Source organism: Muntiacus reevesi, chromosome 3 (genome assembly GCF_963930625.1).
Source record: "Muntiacus reevesi chromosome 3, mMunRee1.1, whole genome shotgun sequence".
Taxonomy (NCBI): domain Eukaryota; kingdom Metazoa; phylum Chordata; class Mammalia; order Artiodactyla; family Cervidae; genus Muntiacus; species Muntiacus reevesi.
In genome coordinates this window covers 31,178,883-31,199,716 of record NC_089251.1, presented here as the reverse complement: position 1 = coordinate 31,199,716, position 20,834 = coordinate 31,178,883, and the positions used below count along the sequence as shown (strand labels likewise).

At 49.1% G+C, this 20,834-nt stretch overlaps 1 protein-coding gene across 2 annotated transcripts in view; it reads right to left on the bottom strand.

Moving 5' to 3' along the window:
• Positions 1–784: 784 nt before the first annotated feature.
• EFR3B (EFR3 homolog B) overlaps positions 785–20,834 on the bottom strand; it is a 96,590-nt gene continuing 76,540 nt past the window's right edge. For both annotated transcript variants that reach the window (XM_065928683.1, XM_065928684.1), the window contains exons 11-23: positions 20,222–20,333; positions 19,590–19,641; positions 17,462–17,634; positions 16,858–16,933; positions 16,231–16,392; positions 14,584–14,715; positions 13,095–13,162; positions 12,097–12,224; positions 11,256–11,347; positions 7,984–8,032; positions 6,594–6,700; positions 5,194–5,243; positions 785–4,751 (exon numbers count right to left, since the gene is read on the bottom strand). In XM_065928683.1, coding sequence (XP_065784755.1) covers positions 4,646–4,751; positions 5,194–5,243; positions 6,594–6,700; positions 7,984–8,032; positions 11,256–11,347; positions 12,097–12,224; positions 13,095–13,162; positions 14,584–14,715; positions 16,231–16,392; positions 16,858–16,933; positions 17,462–17,634; positions 19,590–19,641; positions 20,222–20,333 — 1,307 coding nt within the window. In that variant the 3' untranslated portion in view covers positions 785–4,645. The remainder of the gene's footprint in view (positions 4,752–5,193; positions 5,244–6,593; positions 6,701–7,983; positions 8,033–11,255; positions 11,348–12,096; positions 12,225–13,094; positions 13,163–14,583; positions 14,716–16,230; positions 16,393–16,857; positions 16,934–17,461; positions 17,635–19,589; positions 19,642–20,221; positions 20,334–20,834) is intronic.

The following is a 20,834-nucleotide window of genomic DNA, read 5'->3' as shown; positions in this document are numbered from 1 at the left end:
ATATGGATGTTCACAATTAAAACTGGAATGCACCTGGGAAGTCCTGATAGGGAACAAGAAAGCCAGACTCAAAGTCTCCCTCAATGTGGGTTCTATGAAATGGGGTTGAATCCTAGTCGCTGTAATGAAGCAATGTTCCAGGCCTTCCCATCTGAGGATGCTCCCACGCTGGGAATCCTGGGCCTCCTGTTTACATCTTGGTAGCTTCCTTTCGGAGAAGGCAATGGCACCCCACTCCAGTACTCTTGCCTGGAAAATGCCATGGACAGAGGAGCCTGGTAGGCTGCAGTCTATGGGGTTCCTAAGAGTCAGACACGACTGAGAGACTTCACTTCACTTTTCACTTTTATGCATTGGAGAAGGAAATGGCAACCCACTCCAGTGTTCTTGCCTAGAGAATCCCAGGGACGGTGGAGCCTGGTGGGCTTCCGTCTATGGGGTCGCACAGAGTTGGACACGGCTGAAGCGACTTAGCAGCAGCAGCAGCAACAGCAGCATCCTTTCACTTATTCCCCTTCCGTTCAAGGCAAGTAAAGTAATGGTAGGTGGGGGTGGCTAAATGTCAGTGGTTAATGCTGGTGGTATTTTCAGATCCTGTTTGCATCTCAAAAAACCATTTACTTTAAAGAAATCAAATACACAACTGTGCAGTGACAACATTAACATTTATTTGAAAAGGGCACTGGGAATTCACAACTAATAGTCCCAAAGAATAATCTTGCTAAGAGTCCTTCTTCCTACACACTGAACACCCCCCACCCCCACCCCAATCCTCCTTCCCCTTCCTTCAAATTACTTTGATTCAATGAATTCAAAATACAGAAAACTTCCACAGGCACTAATTCTGCACTCACATATAAATATATCAGCAGTTATATACAAACACTGTCAACTACGAACTACATTATACACACATGCACACACATGGGCACACACACACTCAACCAGGTCATGAAGGTCTTAAGTGGACACAGACATGTTATAATGTGTGAGTAACGCTGCAGCATTTGTGGATTTATAGCCCTGCACTCCACAGACCAGAATCAACAGCCATGGAGGAAGAGCTCAAAAGGGGAAGGTGATGGGCTGGGGCCCCAAGTTCCCCTGAAGGAGAAAAGACTTGGTCAACCTAGTTGGTGATAAAAGACAGAATGGAAAACAGACCACAGAGCCGTCCCACAGGTCTGTGTCCCCTCCAAGCTCCCCAACTTGGCAGGCCGCACCATCACCGTTCTGCAGACTTCAGTCCTAGGCTAGATTTGGGATAAGGGGCATTTTAACTAGAAGGTTTCTAGGGTCATGAGATGAAGAAGTAACACGCTGCCCTAAGCCTTCTTCCCGGACATAAGGCAGATATCTTGTTTCAGCACAACCTGCCTTTTCAGGCGCTATGGGTCCAGAGCATTGACTGTGGTCTGCCTTGAGGAGCTTCCCTCCCTGTCTACCATCAAACTTAATATTCAGCCTAACAGCTCAGGTCTAGTCTTTTCCCATAAGCCCCAACTGGCCAGCTGCCATTTCATGGTCATGAAAAGGAATTGGGAGAAACAGCCTCACTTCTCAATGAGACACTTTCTACCCAGGGACAATGGAATAGTATCTGGAAGGTTTCCTGACCCAGAGGCCCCAAGTGAAGCCAAGAGGTCTGGCCTTTTAGGCATCAAAGCAACTGCAAGGCTGTTCTGATCCTTAAGCCAGTTGAAACATATCCTCTGGGACTGAGAACACCAGAGCAAAGGGCAGTGCCTCCTTGACCCTTGCACTTCAGGTACTTAAGATGGTCCCAGCCCTGCCTTCTCACTGCTCATTCATCTATACTGATGCTTAAGGTGGAGGACTGGACAGAGGAGAATGTCTGAGGACTTTTCTATTTCTTCTTCTGATCCACCCAGGCTCCTTCTCTGGGGAGGAGGTGTTCAGACGTCAAGAAATCACTTATTTCTACTTTTCAGAAAGAGGAAAATGGGAACAGGCACAGGCCATGGTGGATCCCTTTGCAAGGAAAACCAGAAGGAGCCTCCAGGGTCACACTGGGGCTCTCTTCTTAGCTGCTTCTGACACACTCATGTGACTCAACCAAGTTCAGTGAACTTCCAAATCCCCAGTACATCCGTGCTACTGGGTTCTGTCAGCATTCGAGCCAATGGGCCCTACCCCTTGCCCATGAAGATGAGTGTTCAGTGGTTTGGGGGAGCAACTGGTTTGGATGGCTTTGTTAACTCAAAATCATAACACAGAAGGGTAGCAAAGAGGGCTGGTCACTTGACACAGTGTCACTAGATCCCATAGGGCTTGGAAGGCAGGAAGAGTGATGCTAGGCTGAAGGCCTGGGTACCCACCATCCTCTGCTTGCCTTCTCTCCCAGGGTTTGGGAGGGCCAGGGGAGGGTGAAGGAGACTGCTTAATTTATTATTGAATTGTTTGAATTAATGTTCATCTTAAACTTTCTGATTCCGAGGCGTCTTTGACTAGAAGCCAGATTCTACAACATGTCAGCATACAACACTACAACACATATTCTACAATACAGGCAAGCCAGTATTCCACTGAGTGTGACTTTAAATTGAAACTGAGAAGAAGGCCACTCAAGATGCAGTCAGGTCTCCAAAAGCAGCACATCTCTGCTAGACAGCGATGACACAGAGAGAAAGCTGTTTCAGACAGAGGAAACAGCAGTGGAGTGTCTGAAGACAGACATCCTGCACCTTTTCCTTCACTCTGTTCCCAGGGTGGGGATGAGGGAGAGACAGTAGACGGACCCGGAGGTCTCTGGTTCTGGGGCTGGCACTAGAAGGAGGCTCTAGGGAATGACTCCCATGTCCCAGAGCCAGGACCCCCAGGCAGGGCTCAGAGTACAGATGCCACGGGGTGGACCCCACAGTCAGAGAAGCATGAGAGAGAAACAGGGCCTCGTGTCAAAGCCGAGCAGGGGAAGAGCCAGTGAAGACATGATTGTGGTTCAAGACTTAGATTTTCTCCAACATGTCTTCCAAAGGTTACTTGTCTTCAAGTTTGTTTCTAGTTATTTTAATCTTGGTTTCTTAATAAAGAGATATTAAAGTAAAGAGAGATCTCAGTCCATGCTTGTAAAGTTGGGTTGAGCATTAGCCAAAAGCCATAGCACAGAGCCAAAGGCCATGGTGGGAGCAGGGGCCAGCCCCCCTTGGCCCCAGAGTCATGTAGACCCTCTGCAAGTTGCAGGCTCACAGCACAGAGGCAGCGATCAAGGCAGGAAACTACAGGAATGAGGGTCAGACAGCCCCCCTATCCAACAAGTTTACTGCACATGCAGTAACAAAGTCCCTAGGTTCAGATTCTTCTGGTTTGGGCAAATACACCCCTCTGTTCTGATAACCCGGCTCTCACAGGGCACCTGTGCTGGGCCGTGCACAGGGGTGTGATCCGGGGGCGGGGCGGGGGGGGGGGCGTCTCGAGAAGACTGCCCTCTCCTTAGCAGAAATGGCCTGCTTCTGACCCCACCCCACACTGTCTAAAACTGTACCCTCAAAAGGGTTCCTTTGGGTCAAGAAATCTACTCACTCTCCCTCTTTTCAAAAGCAGTTTCTCCAGGGAGGAATCATTTGACCATTCTCCCCTTCCTGTGAGTCGTATCAGCTCAAAAGTTATAGGAGGTTAGACTGGAAAAGAAGCAAAGGGCTACCTTGGGCCAGAGGGTGCTTCCCCAGGAAGAGGCCCAGGGAAGGTTCTGCCAGAGGTGGCTCACATTGGGATCTTCAGGAAGAAAGGCATCAAAGAGAGAGAATCAACTTGGGAGAACATTCCTCTGGACAAAGGAGGGGAGACGCTACAGAGGGGGACAGACTTGCCCACTTCTGCCTGCTGCTTCCCTACAGGAGGCCCGCAGTTGGGGAGCAGGAGCCCCCTCTATCAGCGGCTTCATCCTCTGCTGCCCCCCACCCCCGTCATGGGGTGTCTATCCCAGCTCCTGTTATAAGGGCTCAATATTAACCAACATTAGAAAGAACCAAGGAATGGGAACTGGCAGGGTGAGTCAGGGAATGGAAGAGACATCAAAGATTTGGAAGCCTTTGGTCCCTCAAATGGGGGAGGAGAAGGGGACGCTCTGGAGATCAGCGCCCCGTTTTCCAGCTCCCACACACCACAGCTTTGTAGGAGGAGCCAGCCTCGCTTCCTCCTTATCACGTCTTCAGCTTCCTGTGACCAACTGTCTCCATCTAGTTCCCTCCTGGGGGAATGGGAACTGTGCCGCTCCCTGCCCAAGATCACCCCGCCCCTCCGCTGTGAAAGCCATCACTCACTACATTAAGCACAGTTTCCTGGGACCTCAGCCTCTCTCTGCAGGACCTCCCCTCCACCCCCACCCCCTCACTTTTGGCCCCAGGCTGACACAGAGGAGGAGACAAAGGGCACAGGTGGTATGCTTATTGGCCCCAGAGGGGCAGGTGGCCGGATCTCCCACAGGGAAGACAAGGAGGAAGCAGGGAGGGGAGGAGCCCATCGGAGGTGATGGGGCCCGGGGCTCCACCTTGCTTCACTGGGGAGGTGCTGCTGTCCAAGGTGCTTATTCTCTGAGATGCCAGTTAGATTTCCATGTCATAGGGACGGGCGTGAAAGCGAGCTCCTCCCTCCATACCCTGCCCCTCAGAGAAGCTGTGTCTTGAATTCAGTATACGCAGAGATCAGGAAACTTCATCTCGTAGACAGGGATCGAGTGGTTCTGAGGCTGGCCATAGGCTGCAGTGATGGTTCCTGATGGGCTTGGAGGGGGCCTGGGGCAGAAACACAAGGAAGAGAAAGACATGAGGAAGGGGTCCAAGGGTTCCACCTTGTGCAACAGAGCAGCTGATTGAGTTTTCTCTTTGAATAGGGACCAGAGATTTTGTCAGTCCGTGGGTTCCAAGGTTTCAAGCTCTTCTAGAATCTTCAGCTTGAAGTCAAGCTTCATTGTTGGTTCTATAGTGACTGTTGCTTTAGAAAGTAAAAGTACTAGCTTGGGACACTAGGACCCCTGGGTCTTTTCCAGGGTTCACTGAGCTGTCTCTTTCTCCCTTCAGTCTGTTTCCTTATCTGGGAAGAGCTGGTGGCCGAGCCTTGGAGACAGAGGCTGCGGGCAGGGAGGGCTAAAGACAGGTGTGAAAGGAGGACTTGGGGAGAGGGGTACCTACACTGGGCCACAGAGGTGGGGATCCCCTGCCCAGGGCTGCCACTTACCGGATAGTGATTTCAAAGATCTGATTGAGTTTGCTCTGCAGCAGTGATGCCTAGAGAAAAACAGAGAAGAAAGTGAATTGGGGGTTCCCCACACCTTGACTCCCAAGCTTACCGGTCCAGCATGCACTGGAGGTATGGGGCATCTGCAATCTTAGGAAAGAAACTGCTGTGAGCTAAAAAAGAAAAAAAAAAAAGAAAAGAAAAGAAAAGAAAAAGAAACTGCTGTGAGCTTGTTTCCAGTGCTTATCAGTGGACCCTCACAGTGAGTTCAGATCAGACAGAGGGGCCCAGCAGAGGCCTGCCGGGGACAGCACAGAGGCCAGGCAACCCAGAAAGGACTTCAGCAGCAGTTCTGGAAGGGCCCTTAGCTCCTCCAGGTGAGGAAACAGGGCCTGCTGGGCAGAGTCTGGAGGTTCAGAGCTGGTTCCAGCTCTTTCCTTAACTCCCAAGGAGCAGCTGTGCAAAGTTCGTGTGTTAGGGAAGACACTCTCTCTGGTCCCCTCTGGCTCCAACTAAACCCATGGACACAAAGAGTGAGATTGTGCTCAACTCTGAGCTCACAAAATAAGCACCTCTTGAGATGGGACAAGAACTTAGTATAATATAGACCCAGGAAAATCTGTATTATACTTACTTCTATTTTTATATACCATAATGCATATTAATATAATTATTATATGAGAGGTTTGAATATATGTACATATATTAGAAAGTCACATGCATTTTTATGGAGAGGAAAATGTACAATAAAGTATATTATCTGTATACTTCAGATATTTACAATTATGTTTCATTGTTACTAAGATGGACCCTGGGTCTAACAAATCCTGGTCTATCATTTTCAAGAAATGTTTGCACTCCTCCCTTACCCAGAGACTTCAGACTGTCTTTTTACTTGTCTGGTGCCCTCTCATTCAAATTTCTTTTCCAAGGCCAGGCTGTTCCATTCTACCCACCAGTGTCTCCTAGTTGGAAGAGGCCCCATAGCTAATGCTGGCCATCTTTCCTGTGTCACAGCCCCTCCTGTCATCACTCCATAATGTGAGAGTCCTAATGGCAATCTCACAGAGTTATCATGAGAAGGAGATAAGCTAATAAATGGAAGATGCTCTGGTGAACAGTGAGTGCTATTTATGTTCTTCCTCTGATGATTATTATTATAATCTGTTCAGTACAGGAGATGCTGAGATCAGGATTTCTCCCTTATATGAAAATTGTGACGTCTGGAGGGATGTATGACTAATAGGCTTTTGGTTTGTAGGGAATCGATGCAGTGTTGGGATTTAAATCCTAGTGTCTGGTGGCAATGGTACCAAGATCTCCTAGAAGCTCAGTCCTGCTCTGGACACACATCCTGCGTCCAGTTGGTCCTGGGATGGGCCCCGTTCCGCCTCACTTACCCGGGCCCCGCAGTGCGCTGCGATCTCCTCAAAGGGCGCCTTCTGGAACTTCTCCACCACCTGTCGCCGCCGTTCCCGCTCTTGCTCCTCAACAGCCACGCTGTCCACTGTGTCAGAGAGCCGGGTCAGCATGCGGGTCCTGCCCGCTGATGCGGCCCCAGATGGCCACCAGCTTTCCCCTCTGCCGACGAGGGGCAGGGTGGCATGGAGGGTGCAGTGCCATCACTTGGTCCTGGGAGGGCTAGACCCTTTCCTGATTCTGCCCAAGAGCTCAGCCCCCTTCCCTGAGAGTCTGAAAACTAGTTAAGTAGACCCTTAATCGGGGCTAAAGCTCCATGTAGCTTCACTTGCTACTGGGACTTTCTCTCTCTCTCTCTCTCTCTCTCTTTTTTGGTTTGTCCTATTCAGAATTTTATTTTTCAAAATGATGATTCACTTCCCCACTTACATAAATGTATTGTACATTCCCACTCCTTTGAGACTTTAAATGAAATGTTTCCATCTTTATCAAGAGTTAACTGACATATAACATGGTATAATTTTAAAGCATCAGATGTTATGATTTGATACAGATATGTATTGTGAAATTATTACTACAATAATTATATAAATAATTATAACATATCTGCCACTGGGACTCTTAAACTAAGTTTCTGGAGCAGGAAGTACTATGGGGGTAACATGAAAAGGGACATTAACAATGGAAAAGACAATGAAAAACCCCTATGACAGAGCAGTGTGAGGCCATTTAGTTTAAGGCTTCTACATATTCCTCATGGCCTCCAAAATGAAAAAAAAAAAAAGAGAGGGAGAGAAAGGTATGAAATATGTTCATCATGCCCAGCTTAAAAAGACAGAGCAGTGAAAAATTCAGAAAGAGTACCATGAATGACGACAAAAATAAACATTTGATATCAGCAGAAAAATTCTCTAATTCGGGATACTTCACTATCCAATAATTCAGATGGGTAATAATACTGCATTTTAAAATCCACTGCCATTATTAAATATTAATAGGATTTGGTCTTAATAGCTTTCATTGATCAACTTGCTCTTTTGTATCATATGCCACCAAAAAAAACTGTCAAAGTATTTGTACAAATTAAAATTCCTTTTTCACTGTCTGATTGGCCATAACCCTCAACCAGCTACTTTTAATGGCAATTGCTAGTAGAAAAAGGGTTCCTGGCATAGCACACTGATCCCTGTTAAGATAGGGGGACTTTTAATTGCAGCTTTGGTAGTTGTGAAGAGTTTAGAGGAAACTGCCAGCCTCTCCCCTGACATCTGTGTGAACCACGCTTGGGAGGGCAGCAGACAAGTCTCAAGCACAGTCACATACACCCCAGGACCCAGCCCCACCTGCCTCTCCCTGGGGCCTCCCACTCACCAATGGCCTTCTTCAGCGTCTCGTAGGTGATCTCCTCAGCAGGCACTCGCTATGTATGGGAGAAGGGACAGAAGTGCACAGAATGCTCAGGAAGGTGGAGAGGGGGAGGGAGGAGGTGGCAGCCTCAGCTTCCTCAGTTACCTGGTAGCCCCTTCACTTCTCAAAAGACTGCCCCAATGGGCAGAAACTCCCTCAGGACACCTGCATTCTTACCAGGGTCTCTGGAAGCTCTGTGCCTCTAAGCAGGCACAGACCCCCTAACTGAAGGGGAGCAGTGAGCGATGGAGGCTATTCCTCACGAGCCACCAGTCTCACCTGAAAGAACTCACTGTCCCTTCCCTCTCCTCTCCCTCCTCCCAGAGGGTCCGCTTAAGTCCCCTGGGAAGAAAACACTGTAATTCAAACAAGTCTTCATAAAAATGTCACAGAAAATATTCAAAACAAGAGAAGGCAGTTAGCAAATATAATCTCCTATGAAAATTTCAAAAACTGACTAACATTTTTGTTCCCTTGTGGCTTGACTAGTAAAGAATCATCTGTAATGCAGGAGGCCTGGGTTCAAGCCTTAGATTGGGAAGATTCCCTGGAGAAGGGAAAGGCTACCCACTCCAGTATTCTGGCCTGGAGAATTCCATGGACTGTCTAGTCCATGGGGTCGCAAAGTCGGACACGACTGAGTGACTTTCACAACAACATACGTGTAGGATTCTCGGCGAGTCACTCAATTGCAACTGCAAAATATGTTATCATAGAGAACAATTGTTTTACTCTGAAGACTCATTCACTCTGAAGGTTTATTCTTTGTATGTACATTCATCCGTCCGTTCACCCATCCATCCACTGTCAGTATTGACCAACATCAGGTGGTGACAGGAAACCATGTGGTAGTGAGAGAATAAAGGAAGACAGATCACAGGCTAAGCGCAGGTAGACAGCAGCTGATGGAGGAGGTGGGCCACAAGCTGGGCACTGAAGAAAGGGAGATTCATGAATGTGGAGGTGGAGAGGAAGGGTGATTGCAACATGGGATTCCATACTAGCAAAGACATGGAGACGAATGAGATAGCATGGGGGAGACTGAATACAGACCAGCCAGAAAGGAGGGGAGACGAAATGGCCAGGCACCCCTGACTCCAAATGGCTCTGAATGCCAGGCACTGGGTTGGGAATTTGACCAAACCAACATTTGTTGATCACCTGCTACGAGCCCGGTATTTGAGGGTTATGGGGAGTCACCAAGGGACTCTGGAGGAGTGGGGAAGGGGCATGGTGGGCTGGCTTGTAGACCTGGCCTGTGGCCCACCTCCCCCATCAGCTTCTCTCTACCTGTTTTTACCCAGTGATCTGTCTTCCTTTACGCTCTCACTACCCCATGGTTCCCTATCAGCTCACCTGTGAATATCTGATGTTGGTCAGTACTGACAGCAGATGGACGGGTGGATGGATGGACAAAGAATAAACCTTCAGAGTGAATGAGTCTTCAGAGTAAAAGTGTAAAAGGAAGTGGAAAAGCGTGGCAGAGGGTGGAGGCCCCCACACCCTTGCTCTAGCTACTCAGACATACCTGGGCTGAGCTGACTCTCAAAGAGGGGGAGGAACACGTGTCAGTGATGGGGAGGCCAGCAGGGAGCAGGTGGCTGTGTACCCAGAGGAGTATTTCTCTTCCTTCTGCTGCTTTACTTTATTTATCCTTTTCTAAGGATCTCTCGACTCTTGGGAAGAAAGAATTATAACTACGGAGGGGACAGCAGTCATCTACACTGTGGTCCTAACACGTGTGAGGCTTCCAGCCCTGCAGAACCAGAAGGGCCTTGGAGGATACCTGGCTCAACCTCATTCCGCTTCTTCAATTAGCCCAAGTCAGAGCTTCCTTCCTTCCATGGGCTTCCAGACAAGCCTTGAAAAGCTCTGCCCTGGAGGTCTGCCCCAGTAACTGAGGAGTTGAAGGAATGGCTGAGGGCATGGTTGGGGGAGGCTTGATCTTGACCCCATTGATTTGTCTTTGCCCCAAGCCCACTGGGGAGGGGCTGGGTGTCCAAGCTGCCCTCCATGGCTATGTCAGGCTGTTTGTACTGAAGGACCCTGCACATCTTCTTGTCCCAATTCCACCCAGATGTGTGTCCTCCTCACTTCTTGCTAAGATCCCTCTCATCTCTATTAATTCCCTTAGTTGGCAGTGAAGTGTGAAAGTCACTCAGTCGTGTCCAACTCTTTGCCACCCCATGATTATACAGTCCATGGAATTCTCCAGGCCAGAATACTGGAGTGAGTAACCTTTCCCTTCTCCAGGGGATCTTCCCAACTCAGGGATTGAACCCAGGTCTCCCGCATTGCAGGTGGATTCTTTACCAGCTGAGCCACAAGGGATGTCCTTAATTGACAGAGTCACCATTAAAAGCATCTGTACTGTGGGGGGGGGGATAAATTGGGAGATTGGAATTGACATATACACACTACTATATACAAAATAGAAAACTAATAAGGACCTACTGTATAGCATGGAAACTACACTCAATACTCTGTAAAGGCCTGTGTGGGAAAATAATCCAAAAAAGAGTGGATATATGCATAAGTACAACTGATTAACTTTGCTGTACGACAGAAACTAATACAACATTGTAAATCAACTACACTCTAACAAAAAAAAACTATAAGAAAAACAAGTGTACTGTGTCCTGAAGCTTCTGCTCCCTGGGAGGCCTTTCTCCCTTCTCTCTGCCCTGCCCCCATTTCTTTCTCATTTGAGGGAGTAAATTTGGTATTTCCACTATGACTCCTTATTCTCTCTTACTTGTGGGTACATCTGCTTTATTTTATGAGGCAGAAGTAATAATGGCAGAAGAGATATCACATGTTAATTTAAACAGAAGAGATGATAGAAGAAAGAGCGATCTTTAAGCCACATTGTTCTCTTTAAAAAAGCACCTTTCTTGACATATCTGGAAGAGACATCGTGAAAGCTATTTTTGCCTTCATCCTCTCCCTGAGGCCTTCCAATTTCCAACACGGATCAGGTTTACCTCCATTGTGAATGGGGAATGACAACCAGCAAACCTTTCAAGACTGATTTTTAGAATATCCTCATGGGAGTGTTTGGAGGTTCAATTACTTTTTCCAGATGGATGGAAATGTCTAGGATATATATGATGAGAGTCAGAAAGAAAACAGGGCTTACTTGAGAAATTTACCTTCCATGCATCCTTAAATGCATAGTCCAGTTAAGGGGGCTGGACCATGGAGTGTCTGACCACCTGATCAAGAAGGACACTCACCTCCTCCTTCTCTGGGCTGTTCCTCGATTCCACCTCCACCTGCAGGGAAATGGTCTCTCCAATGCTCTTCCTCTTGGATAAGCGATCCTCATCTGGGAAAAGAGAAGCCTGGAAGCTAGAGTCTCCCAGCCCGGGAGAGGGAGCCAGAAGCATGCCTCCAGCACCATCTCCCATCTTCCCTTCCTCCCTCCCCCAACCCCTTCTGGCTTGGCTGGGTCCTCGGAGGGTTCAAAGGGATTTATACCCTGAGGGCTACAGCTGGAGTTTATAGAGGGCTGAGCGACTTCTCTGCCCCTCTTAGGCTGGTGAGTTTTGCTCTTTAGAGCTAAGATTTTGCAATCATTGATGAGCACAAAGGAGCTGCTTATGACCAGAAAGCATGGGCGTCGCCTGCCAACAGCTCCAGCCGCTGTCATTTGCATAGCATTTGCTCCTACGGGCATTCACATCTTCCCTCTAAGGCAGGTATTATTATTAACATTCCTATTTTACAGCCAAGGCAACTGAGACTCAGAGATGCCAAGGGACTCAGCTAAGAATTTTCAGGAGGGAAGCTGCAGAGAATTGGGTCTCTGACTCCGTAGTCCATGGGCGCTCTTTACAGCACAGTGGGGGCATCTCCCACGCACAAGCCAGGCTATCTTGTGGGCCAGTTATTCCCAAGGACCCTGCACGGAGGGGCAGAGGTGGGGACGTTGAGGATCTCACCACGGATTCCCAGTGTGACATCCAAGTTGCCGTAGAAGGTGACAGAAGGGTTCACAGGTCCCTTCCATTCCTGCCCTTACCTGACCAAGAAAAGCCAGAGGCAGGCTTGGAAGTGCTCGAGCAAGGCTCCTACCTGTCAGCTGAGGGATGTAGGGCACGCAGAGCCTGTCGGCATTGTAACCACTGCCACCCAGGACTTCACTGATCTTGCTCTGGCGGAAGAGCAGCTCAATCACCACTCCGTCAAGGTTGAGAGTCAGCCTGGGAGACAGAGAAAGGGGAGAGGCACGTGAGAGCCCTGGGTAACCAGGCCGACTTCCGGATGCCCTTCCTTATTATAAATGTAACACTCAAGGGAGTGCCCTGGTGGCCCAGTGGTTGGGATTCCAGGTTTTCACTGCCGTGGCCTGGGTTCAATCCCTGGTCGGGGAACTGAGATCCTGCAAGCTGTAGCAAGTAACACTTATTATATGAAATGAAAGACGAGTGAAAGGAAAAAAAAAAAAAAACCATCTGCAGTCCCACTTCCCAGAGAAAACCATATCCATATTTTGTGTAGGCTCCCTCAGTCATACACAATTATGCACACATGCAAACATTCCCCTACCCTCCACAGTCCTGTTCCAGGACCTATTTTATTCACCTATTATGCAGTGACTATTTCACATGAACTACTCTTCCAAAACATTGTGGGTGGGCTACCAGTTGTCTAATGGTATGGACAGGCCATAATTTATAAAGCCATCCTTTATTGTGGGATATTTTGTTTTTTCAGAATATCTTTTCCTTGAGTTCCCCTGATGTTGAAGTGACACTGGCCCACAGACTACAGTCTGACAAGGCCGCTTGGATTGGTGGAGTGGCTTCTCCAGGATGTGTTCCCCTGGGCTTGGCCAAAGTGCCCAGAGGCTCTATCCCATACTTGATTGTATAGCACGCTGAGACAGCTCAAGGCGGGGATCACCGTCATGTGAGGGGGATTAAACTTGACCCAGGACTTCTGCATCACAGGCAGGGTCCATTTTCTGCCTGTGAGCCCACAGAAGCCCGAGTTCCTGGCCTCAGATCACCCACTTTCTTGCTCAGATGCCCTGGGTGTTTTCTTGACCGTGTCCCCGATGCGATCCTCACCTGGGCCTCTCCACAAACACGTCCTCTGGAAGCATGTATGGGGCCTCTTTCTTCCTGGTCTCTATCACCTGAGGTTTGGGAGGAATTGAGAGAGGAGCTGGGTTCAGTGGGGAGAGGGAGATGCAAACGGGCCAAGAAAAGAGCTCCCGCCCCAACAGAGTACTTCCTCCCTCCCACGCAGTCCCTGGCAGCGCCCCCAGAGCTGAGGGAGAAACTCAGACCAACCAGGACCTCGGGGCAGCTCAGGAAGCCCAGGAGGACTGCTCAAGCTGTCTGCAGAGACATACACGCACTGAATGTCCTCCATAGACAGGGCACTTTGCTCCCAGGAGAGTTCAGTGTCTTGCTCCCATGTCCTATTCCTGTTTTCTGTTTATACATGAGAGAGGAAGCACAGATCGCACTGTTCCCAAAACCCACAGGCACCGCAGAGCATCCTGATGGAAAGCCACGCAGTGAGTTTCCCTCGTCATCCTTTGCAAATTTTTGACAAGAAAAGTGACAGCTATTAAGATGGTGAGAAGTGGGAGGACAGTTGGCAACAAAGTACATGCAGGAGGTGAGGAAGCCAGGAGGCAACTATTTGTACTGAAGAGGATGTCAGCATTGCCTTTTCTGTCCTCCTGGATCAGCCCACGGCTGGCAAGGTCCTGCTTCGTTCAGGGTGGTCTTTGGCACAGCAATACAGCATTTTCCTCCATGCCCCCCAGCCGGTCAGGTTAGCCGAGACCTCGGCTTTCTTGTTTAATTTTGTGTTGCTGGTGTATTTTAAAGTTAATTCTACATATGATATCATTCTACCTATACATAGATCAGTATGTTTTAAAATGTCTTTTTGCAATAACTGAGAACATTGGATTGTAGACTAGCTATAAGATAATACCAAGGCATAATCAGTCATTTAATTAATAATTTTATAATGTAAATGGCATAGCAATTGAGCAGGAAGGTGTCCATATTTTTTTAGATATGAATACTGATGTATTTAGAGGTGAAACGATGTGATAACCAAGGTTTGTTTAAGCATATTTCAGCAAAGGAAAAGAAAAAGAGACAGATGAAGAAAATGTGGAAAAACCTTCCTAAGTGTTTAATCTGTGTGATAGCTGTGTGGATGTTCACTGCCCTCCTCATACTGCTTTTGTGATATTTGAAAACTTTCACAACAAAAACATTTCTTAAAAGTAGTTTCAGTCCCAGATGACCTGAGAGGTGTGTACATGTGTGCTTCTGGGGGTGAGGGGGGCATGGAGGGGCAGGAAGTAGAGGGGGGCAGGTAGCAGGCTGGGAAGAGGTACAGGATACTGACTATGTCTGATCCCACCCTGCTATGTCATGTCCTGCAGCAGAAGATGCTCTGCTGGGGATTTCTCATCATTAATTCTCATGCCTGGACTAAGCACGGAGCTCATACAATTCAGCAAAAGATTTTCTGGGGAAACCCCAAGTTAAGTGCCTCCTGAGCTCTTGGGGTCATGAGGACACCAACCTCATGGATGTGCTGGCAGAAGGCAGGCACCGTCGTGAGTTGGCTGATAAGGTTCAGGTAAGCGGCACCCAGTGCATAGAGGGCACAGCGGTTGTAAACAGGCAGGTTCTCTTCATTGACTTGGGCCACATCCTGGGACAAGACAGAGGGAACAACTCACTGTCCAGAGGGTGCCCACTCTCCACCAACCTCTCCCAACCTCCCTTAGAGATGACCCACCACTCTAGATGAAGTCTCTCCCCGCATTTGTCCCATAACCTTCTGGGGGACAGAAGTCACTGAAGTAAAAGGTCCCTAGAACAATCCATGAGTTGGATGCCCATAAATACTCAAGTGGAGAGGCGATAACCTCAATGCCCCACTTTGCAGTTCCAGCTGTAGCGACCTTGATTGTCCAAACCCTCATGAATCCCCACTTCAAGGATGCTGTCTCCTTCACTACAGACCTTGGATAATTCTTGGAGGTCTGGATTGGTTTGCTGTGCTGGATTCACACGTTAAACTGACAAAGCTATGAGAGTTACTAGGGGCTGGGACACAGAGGAATCTCACATTCTAGAATGAAGACTCTTATAGCATCTGGGTTGGTCTTGCAGGATTTAGCACCATCAAGCAGGTAGCTAAAGAGTCTCCCTGACAGAATTCCCGGGTTCACCACCATTCAGAATATGATGCCCACTTAGCTTCAGGACCCTGTGGACCCTGGCCTTTGAGGTCTTAAGAACCTACTTCAATTCTTAGCATCCTGGGGAGTGTACTTTCACCCAGGCAGACCTTGGAAATCTAAACCCTGTCTAGTGCCACACTGGCTGCCTGAGAGTCATGACAGGGGCTTGTTGAATCTCTAGGTCCCCGAGCTTGGGTACAGTATGGGGATTATATATTTTTTAGTAAGTGCTTAAGGCAATTCTGAAAGCACAGACAGTTTTGGGAACCAGGTGACGTTTACACAAACAAGTTTGTATGGGGATCACTGCTTCCCTGGTAGCTCAGCTGGTAAAGAATCCACCAGCAATGTAGGAGACCCCAGTTCAATTCCTGGGTTGGGAAGATCCCCTGGAAAAGGGATAGGCTATCCACTCCAGTATTCTTGGACTTCCCTGGTGACTAAGATGGTAAAGAATCTGCCTGCAGTGAGGGAGACCTGGGTTTGATCCTTGGGTTGGGAAGATCACCTGGAGGAGAGCATGGCGACTCACTCCAGTATTCTTGCCTAGAGAAAACTCCATGGACAGAGGAGCCTGGCGGGCCACAGTCCATAGGGTCACAAAGAGTTGGACTAAAAGTTGGACTGAGCGACTAAGCACAGCACCAGGCTATGAGTACTCTCTTAGTAATCCATGAAGTCTCATTCAGACCTTGCAAGAGACCTGAAATACTAGGGGTGAAGTGATGTTTTTGAAAGATCCTGTTTCCTCGGTCTCCTTTACTCTGAGGATGGGTCAAAGCCATGAATTCAGCATTCTTTGGTGGTTACCCCCAGGACCATGGTTTGCGGTCTTCAGAGGAATGGCTGACTAAGGGAGCAACAGACCTGGGCTCCAAAACACAGTAGTTAAAACAGTGGCCACTTGGCACTCTCATTAGTGCTCAAACAGGTCCCCTCCCCTGACCCTAACCTCTGGTCCTGCCCACACCAGGCCCCACCTGGACGGCCAGCACCAGGCGGATGAGGTCCACCACCACCTCCTCGTTGGCCAGCTCGATGCTGATGAGTGCCAGCAGGCCGTAGAGCGCCTCGTAGTGCTTCTGTAGGTTCGTTTCCTCCTTACAGCTCAGGTAGATGTGTCTGTAGAGCTGCTGGGAGTGCTGGAGAAGTGGGTAAGAGTGGGAGCAAGGCCACGGTGGATGGGAACAGGAGGGGCATGGAAGAGCAGTCTGAAGGGGGTGATGCAGCTCCACCTCCTTCCTCCTGTACCCCCGCTCCGTCCTCAGGGACAGGATACCTTTACAGCAGACCCCAGTGGAATGGAGCACATGCAGGAATATGTGCTTAGGGAAGGTGGGGCCAGTGAAATCAGCAACAAAAGCTGCCGCCCAAACACAGGGGAAGATGGTCAAGCGATGGTCTTCCTCTGGCTTGGGTTGAGTATGAACTGGGGGCTTGATTCCCTAGAGGGGTCGGCTGGTCATTCTGACTAATCATAGTCAAGAGAGGAGGAAGCGGGCTCTGTACGCATGGCCAGTGGTGATGGCTACTGGGGGCTCAAGGCTGGGGTCCGCAGGGCCTGACCCACCCAGGTTTCAATGTGTCTTGAGGTCACGCTTGCTCACCTTCTTCATGAAGATGGTGTCCTGCCGGGAGCACTTGTCCACTTTCAGCTTCAGGATAGAGATGTCACTGAGGGTGCTGCGAGGGGACATGAGGGGTCACCTGAGCCCTGGGGTGAGGCCAGCAGGGCTCATGTGGTATCACTGGGCTCTGCCCCAGTCCTTAGCTGTACTAATGTCTCCCTGTGTCCTCCCACCCAGGTTCTTAGCCTGATTGCCACTTTCTCTCAAGTTCTCAAGCTCCTGTCTCATTTTTTTCTTAAAAACTGATCCAGATTACCTCCTTCCTCACTTTCTTTCCTCCCTTTCAGCCCCCAGGCTACTGATAACCCTGCATCCTCTTCTTCCCTTCCTACCAAAGAGCTCCCGTGAGTACCTGCTCTTTATCTCCCAAATTTCCACTCCCTCCCTCGCTCTCTTAGACACAAGCATCCTTTCAGTCTCCTTCCCTCGCAAGAACCCTGGGTCCACGTCCATGGTCAACTCCTTGGTGAGGGGTCCCCATTGAAGATCTGCACTGTCCTCCCACCTCAGGGTGAGACCCTAATGGGAGCCTTCTTCCCCTTCACATATCAAATTTCGGGGCAGGGGGAGACCCCAAGTTTACCTGATGGTAGAGAACTTGTGACGGTTGCCATGACGATCAATGAAACTGATGAGAATCTCTAGAACGAAGAGACGGATCTCTGCGTCCTCCATGAGGGCGGTAGAGAGAAGGCGGTCAAGGAAGTTGCTGGGCAAAGCTGACATCATGTTGTTGCTCTGGAAGCCAGTGGATACCTGCAAGGGAGCCCGGGATTGCATGCCTAGGAATACTGGTCCTCCTGGCAGCAGGGAGGAGATGGAGAAACAGCCAGCAGAAGCTGGGTCCCAGGCACCCATCCTCTCTAAACATCCCCCAGTCCAGTCCCCCCTGTCCTTCACCTTAGGCAGCTTTGGGGAACCTTCCATCATCTACTGAGGCAACCTGCCGGCTCAGTTTAGCTGAGCAGATGGGGACAGTATCCAGGGACATTAAGCTGCTAAAAGCAAGCAGAGGATGAGCACTGGAGGGGAGCAAGGAGCCAGAGAGTATCTGAACCTAAAGTTCCAACCCATTAAGGCACACACAGTGAATGTTCACCATGAACACACTTCATCAGGAGCATGAACAGCCACAAAGAAAAGGAGAGATAGCGGAAGAACTTACAGCTGGGTTGACGAATTAGAACCCACAGACATAGTCACAGTCAGAGAACACACAGAGCGTTTGTTTCCACCTCTTCTAGCTAGGCCATGATGGTGGTTTTTGGATTAAAGCCTGCTGGCACACTGAGACATCTCATCCACGATGTTGTAAAAAAACAGCCAAACAGATTTGCTGTTAAGTCCATATTGCAAAACAATGCCCGTGATGATTCGGCAGGCCCTTGAAGCTCTGGTAAAGCCTGGTGGCATCAGTGTTCACTGAAGGGGGATGTATTTAAGGTGTGTCCCCAACCATCACCTTGGTAAGATGCTGGGTACAAAATTAACGAGGGTAAACTCCGCAAAGAAATGGCAGGAATACATAGACCAAGGAGGTAGCCAGATGTGGGTGTCAGTAGGAAAAGCCTTTCTAATAAGGGGTGACATGAAAGGTGTGGGCTGGGAAGTGGGGATGGAAGGCCTGATCAGGAGCGAGGGGGCTGTGCCGCTCAAAGACAGGTTGAGGGATGATATGGAGGTTCTAGGGAGCGAATGGGTACTGAGGGTCTTCCAATTTCAGTCTGAGAAGTTCGAAGTCTGGATGTACAGCAATTGAAAACTGAGATCCACTCTTTAACAAGGAGCAATCCATGAGGAATAACATTTCTAGAAAATTCTTCTTGGTTGTATTTAAGATAGGTAAGGAGGGAGGGAGTAACCAAGAGAGTAATCTAGTTGTGAAATGTCCAGAGTTTAGGCCAGGGCTGTGCACAAAAATACCTGCGGCGCTTGTTACAAATACACATTCTAGGACCTCACTCAAACTGATGGTTCAAAGTCTCTAGGGAATCTATATATTGAACAAGCTGGTCATGGGAATGGCATTTGAGAACAATAAATCTAGGCTCCAGTGATGGCTGCAAAGATGGAAGGAAGACAAATGCAAAAATATTGTTAAGTGGAGGGTGGGGGCGGAGATTCCCTGGTGGTCCAGTGGTTAGTTAGCACTTGGCACTTTCACTTTTGGGTCCCAGATTCAATCTCTGGTCAGGGAACTAAAGTCTTGCAAGCCATAATTGCATGGCCAAAAAACTTTTAAAGATAATTTAAAAATTAAATTACCTAAAATAATTATACTTATTATTTTTAAAAAACTGATAAAGGTAAAGATGGTGACTGGGAGACTAAGGTGTGCATAAATGCCAAGGAAGAAACAGGCAGAGGGCACCTGGTGAGATACCTGGAAGGAGAAAGGGCAGGAACCAGTAGATTCCATCTCAATACAGAGATAAGGTTTGAGTGACAAGACCATTGGTATCTGAGAAGGTACCTTTGTGAAAGTTAGAAACAGGTGTCCTGCCTGCTCTGGATAACCTAGCCTTGTGGGTGCCCAGCCTGCCTAGTGAGTGGAGCACAGGTTAGATTCCAGTCCCCTGCTCACCCCTTTGGCTGGATATGTTTGTGCAATGTGCAACCTGCACAACAGAAAGTGGCAGCCTTCTCTTGGTCCCTTGGAAGGAGCTGCCTCCTATGGAGGCAGAGCAGGAATGGGGACAGGAGAGGCTTACCTGAAGGAGGGATTTCAGCAGCATAATCTGGGTCAGTCGGTTCCTGTTCTCCCTATAGATCAGAGATAGAGATGATCAGCAGGATGGTGGTACAGATACAGAAGACCCCGCACTTGTGTGCCCAGTGCTCTCTTGTGATTAGATTCTCCACGAGGCTAAACCTGTTGGGTCACCCAAGACAGTGACTTCCAGAGGAATGATGCTGACCAGCTGGTGGTAAAGAACCTGCCTGCCAGTGCAGGAGACGTAAAGAGATGCAGGTTCAATCTCTGGGTCGGGAAGATCCCCCGGAGAAGGGCAGGGCAACCCACTCCAGTATTCTTGCCTGGAGAATCTCCATGGACAGAGAAGCCTGGTGGGCTACAGTCCATGGGGTCTCAGAGAGTAGCACATGACTGAAGCGACTGAGCACACACACCCCTCGAGGTGGGAGATTGTTACTGTTACAGTCAGTGGAGTTACGTAGGATCCAAAGGCCCACGAAAGGCTGTGGAAGGATTTGAGAACAGAATGAGAGAAGATATGTGAGGGCAGAACCAGGGAAGTTGAGGTGGAGAAGTAAGAGAGCCCAGAAACGTGGGAAGGGGAGTTGGCGGAATCCAAGAAGGGAGAAGAAAGTAGGGTAGACTCACCCAGTCCTCCCCGTCTCCATGGGATGGTGCAGGGAAGGCAGCGGAACCTTGCTCATGATGAAGAGGATCACCTCGGAGCGCTGGTAAGTAGGCAATGTGCTAGCAAAGGAGCCTGTGGGGAAAAGACAGAGGAGAGGGTTGGCTCTGGTAAGGCCGGCAGCTGCGGGGGGGTCTCTGCTCAGCCTTTCAGCCAAACAAACTACTGTGAGGAGTGCCAGCTGACTCCTCCAGGCTCCCATCCCTTGACCTGTTATTCCCGTGGCTGTGGTGAAGGTCTGTGGGACCTAGAGGGGACGCTCCAGGGGCATTGGAACAGGAAGACTCTGAGCCCTTACAATCATGTGTGGACTTCAGATTTTTCCCCTTCGATATCCATGTGCATACCCACAGTTTTCCCCCTGTCCTCTTTCCTTCCTTTTGTCTTTCTTTCTCTCCCCTCCCCTCCAATACTTTGGCCACCTGATGTGAAGAGCTGACTCATTTGAAAAGACCCTGATGCTGGGAAAGGTTGAGGGCAGGAGAGAAGGGGACGACAGAGGATGAGATGGTTGGATGGCATCACCGACTCAATGGACATGAGTTTGGGTAAACTCTGGGAGTTGGTGATGGACAG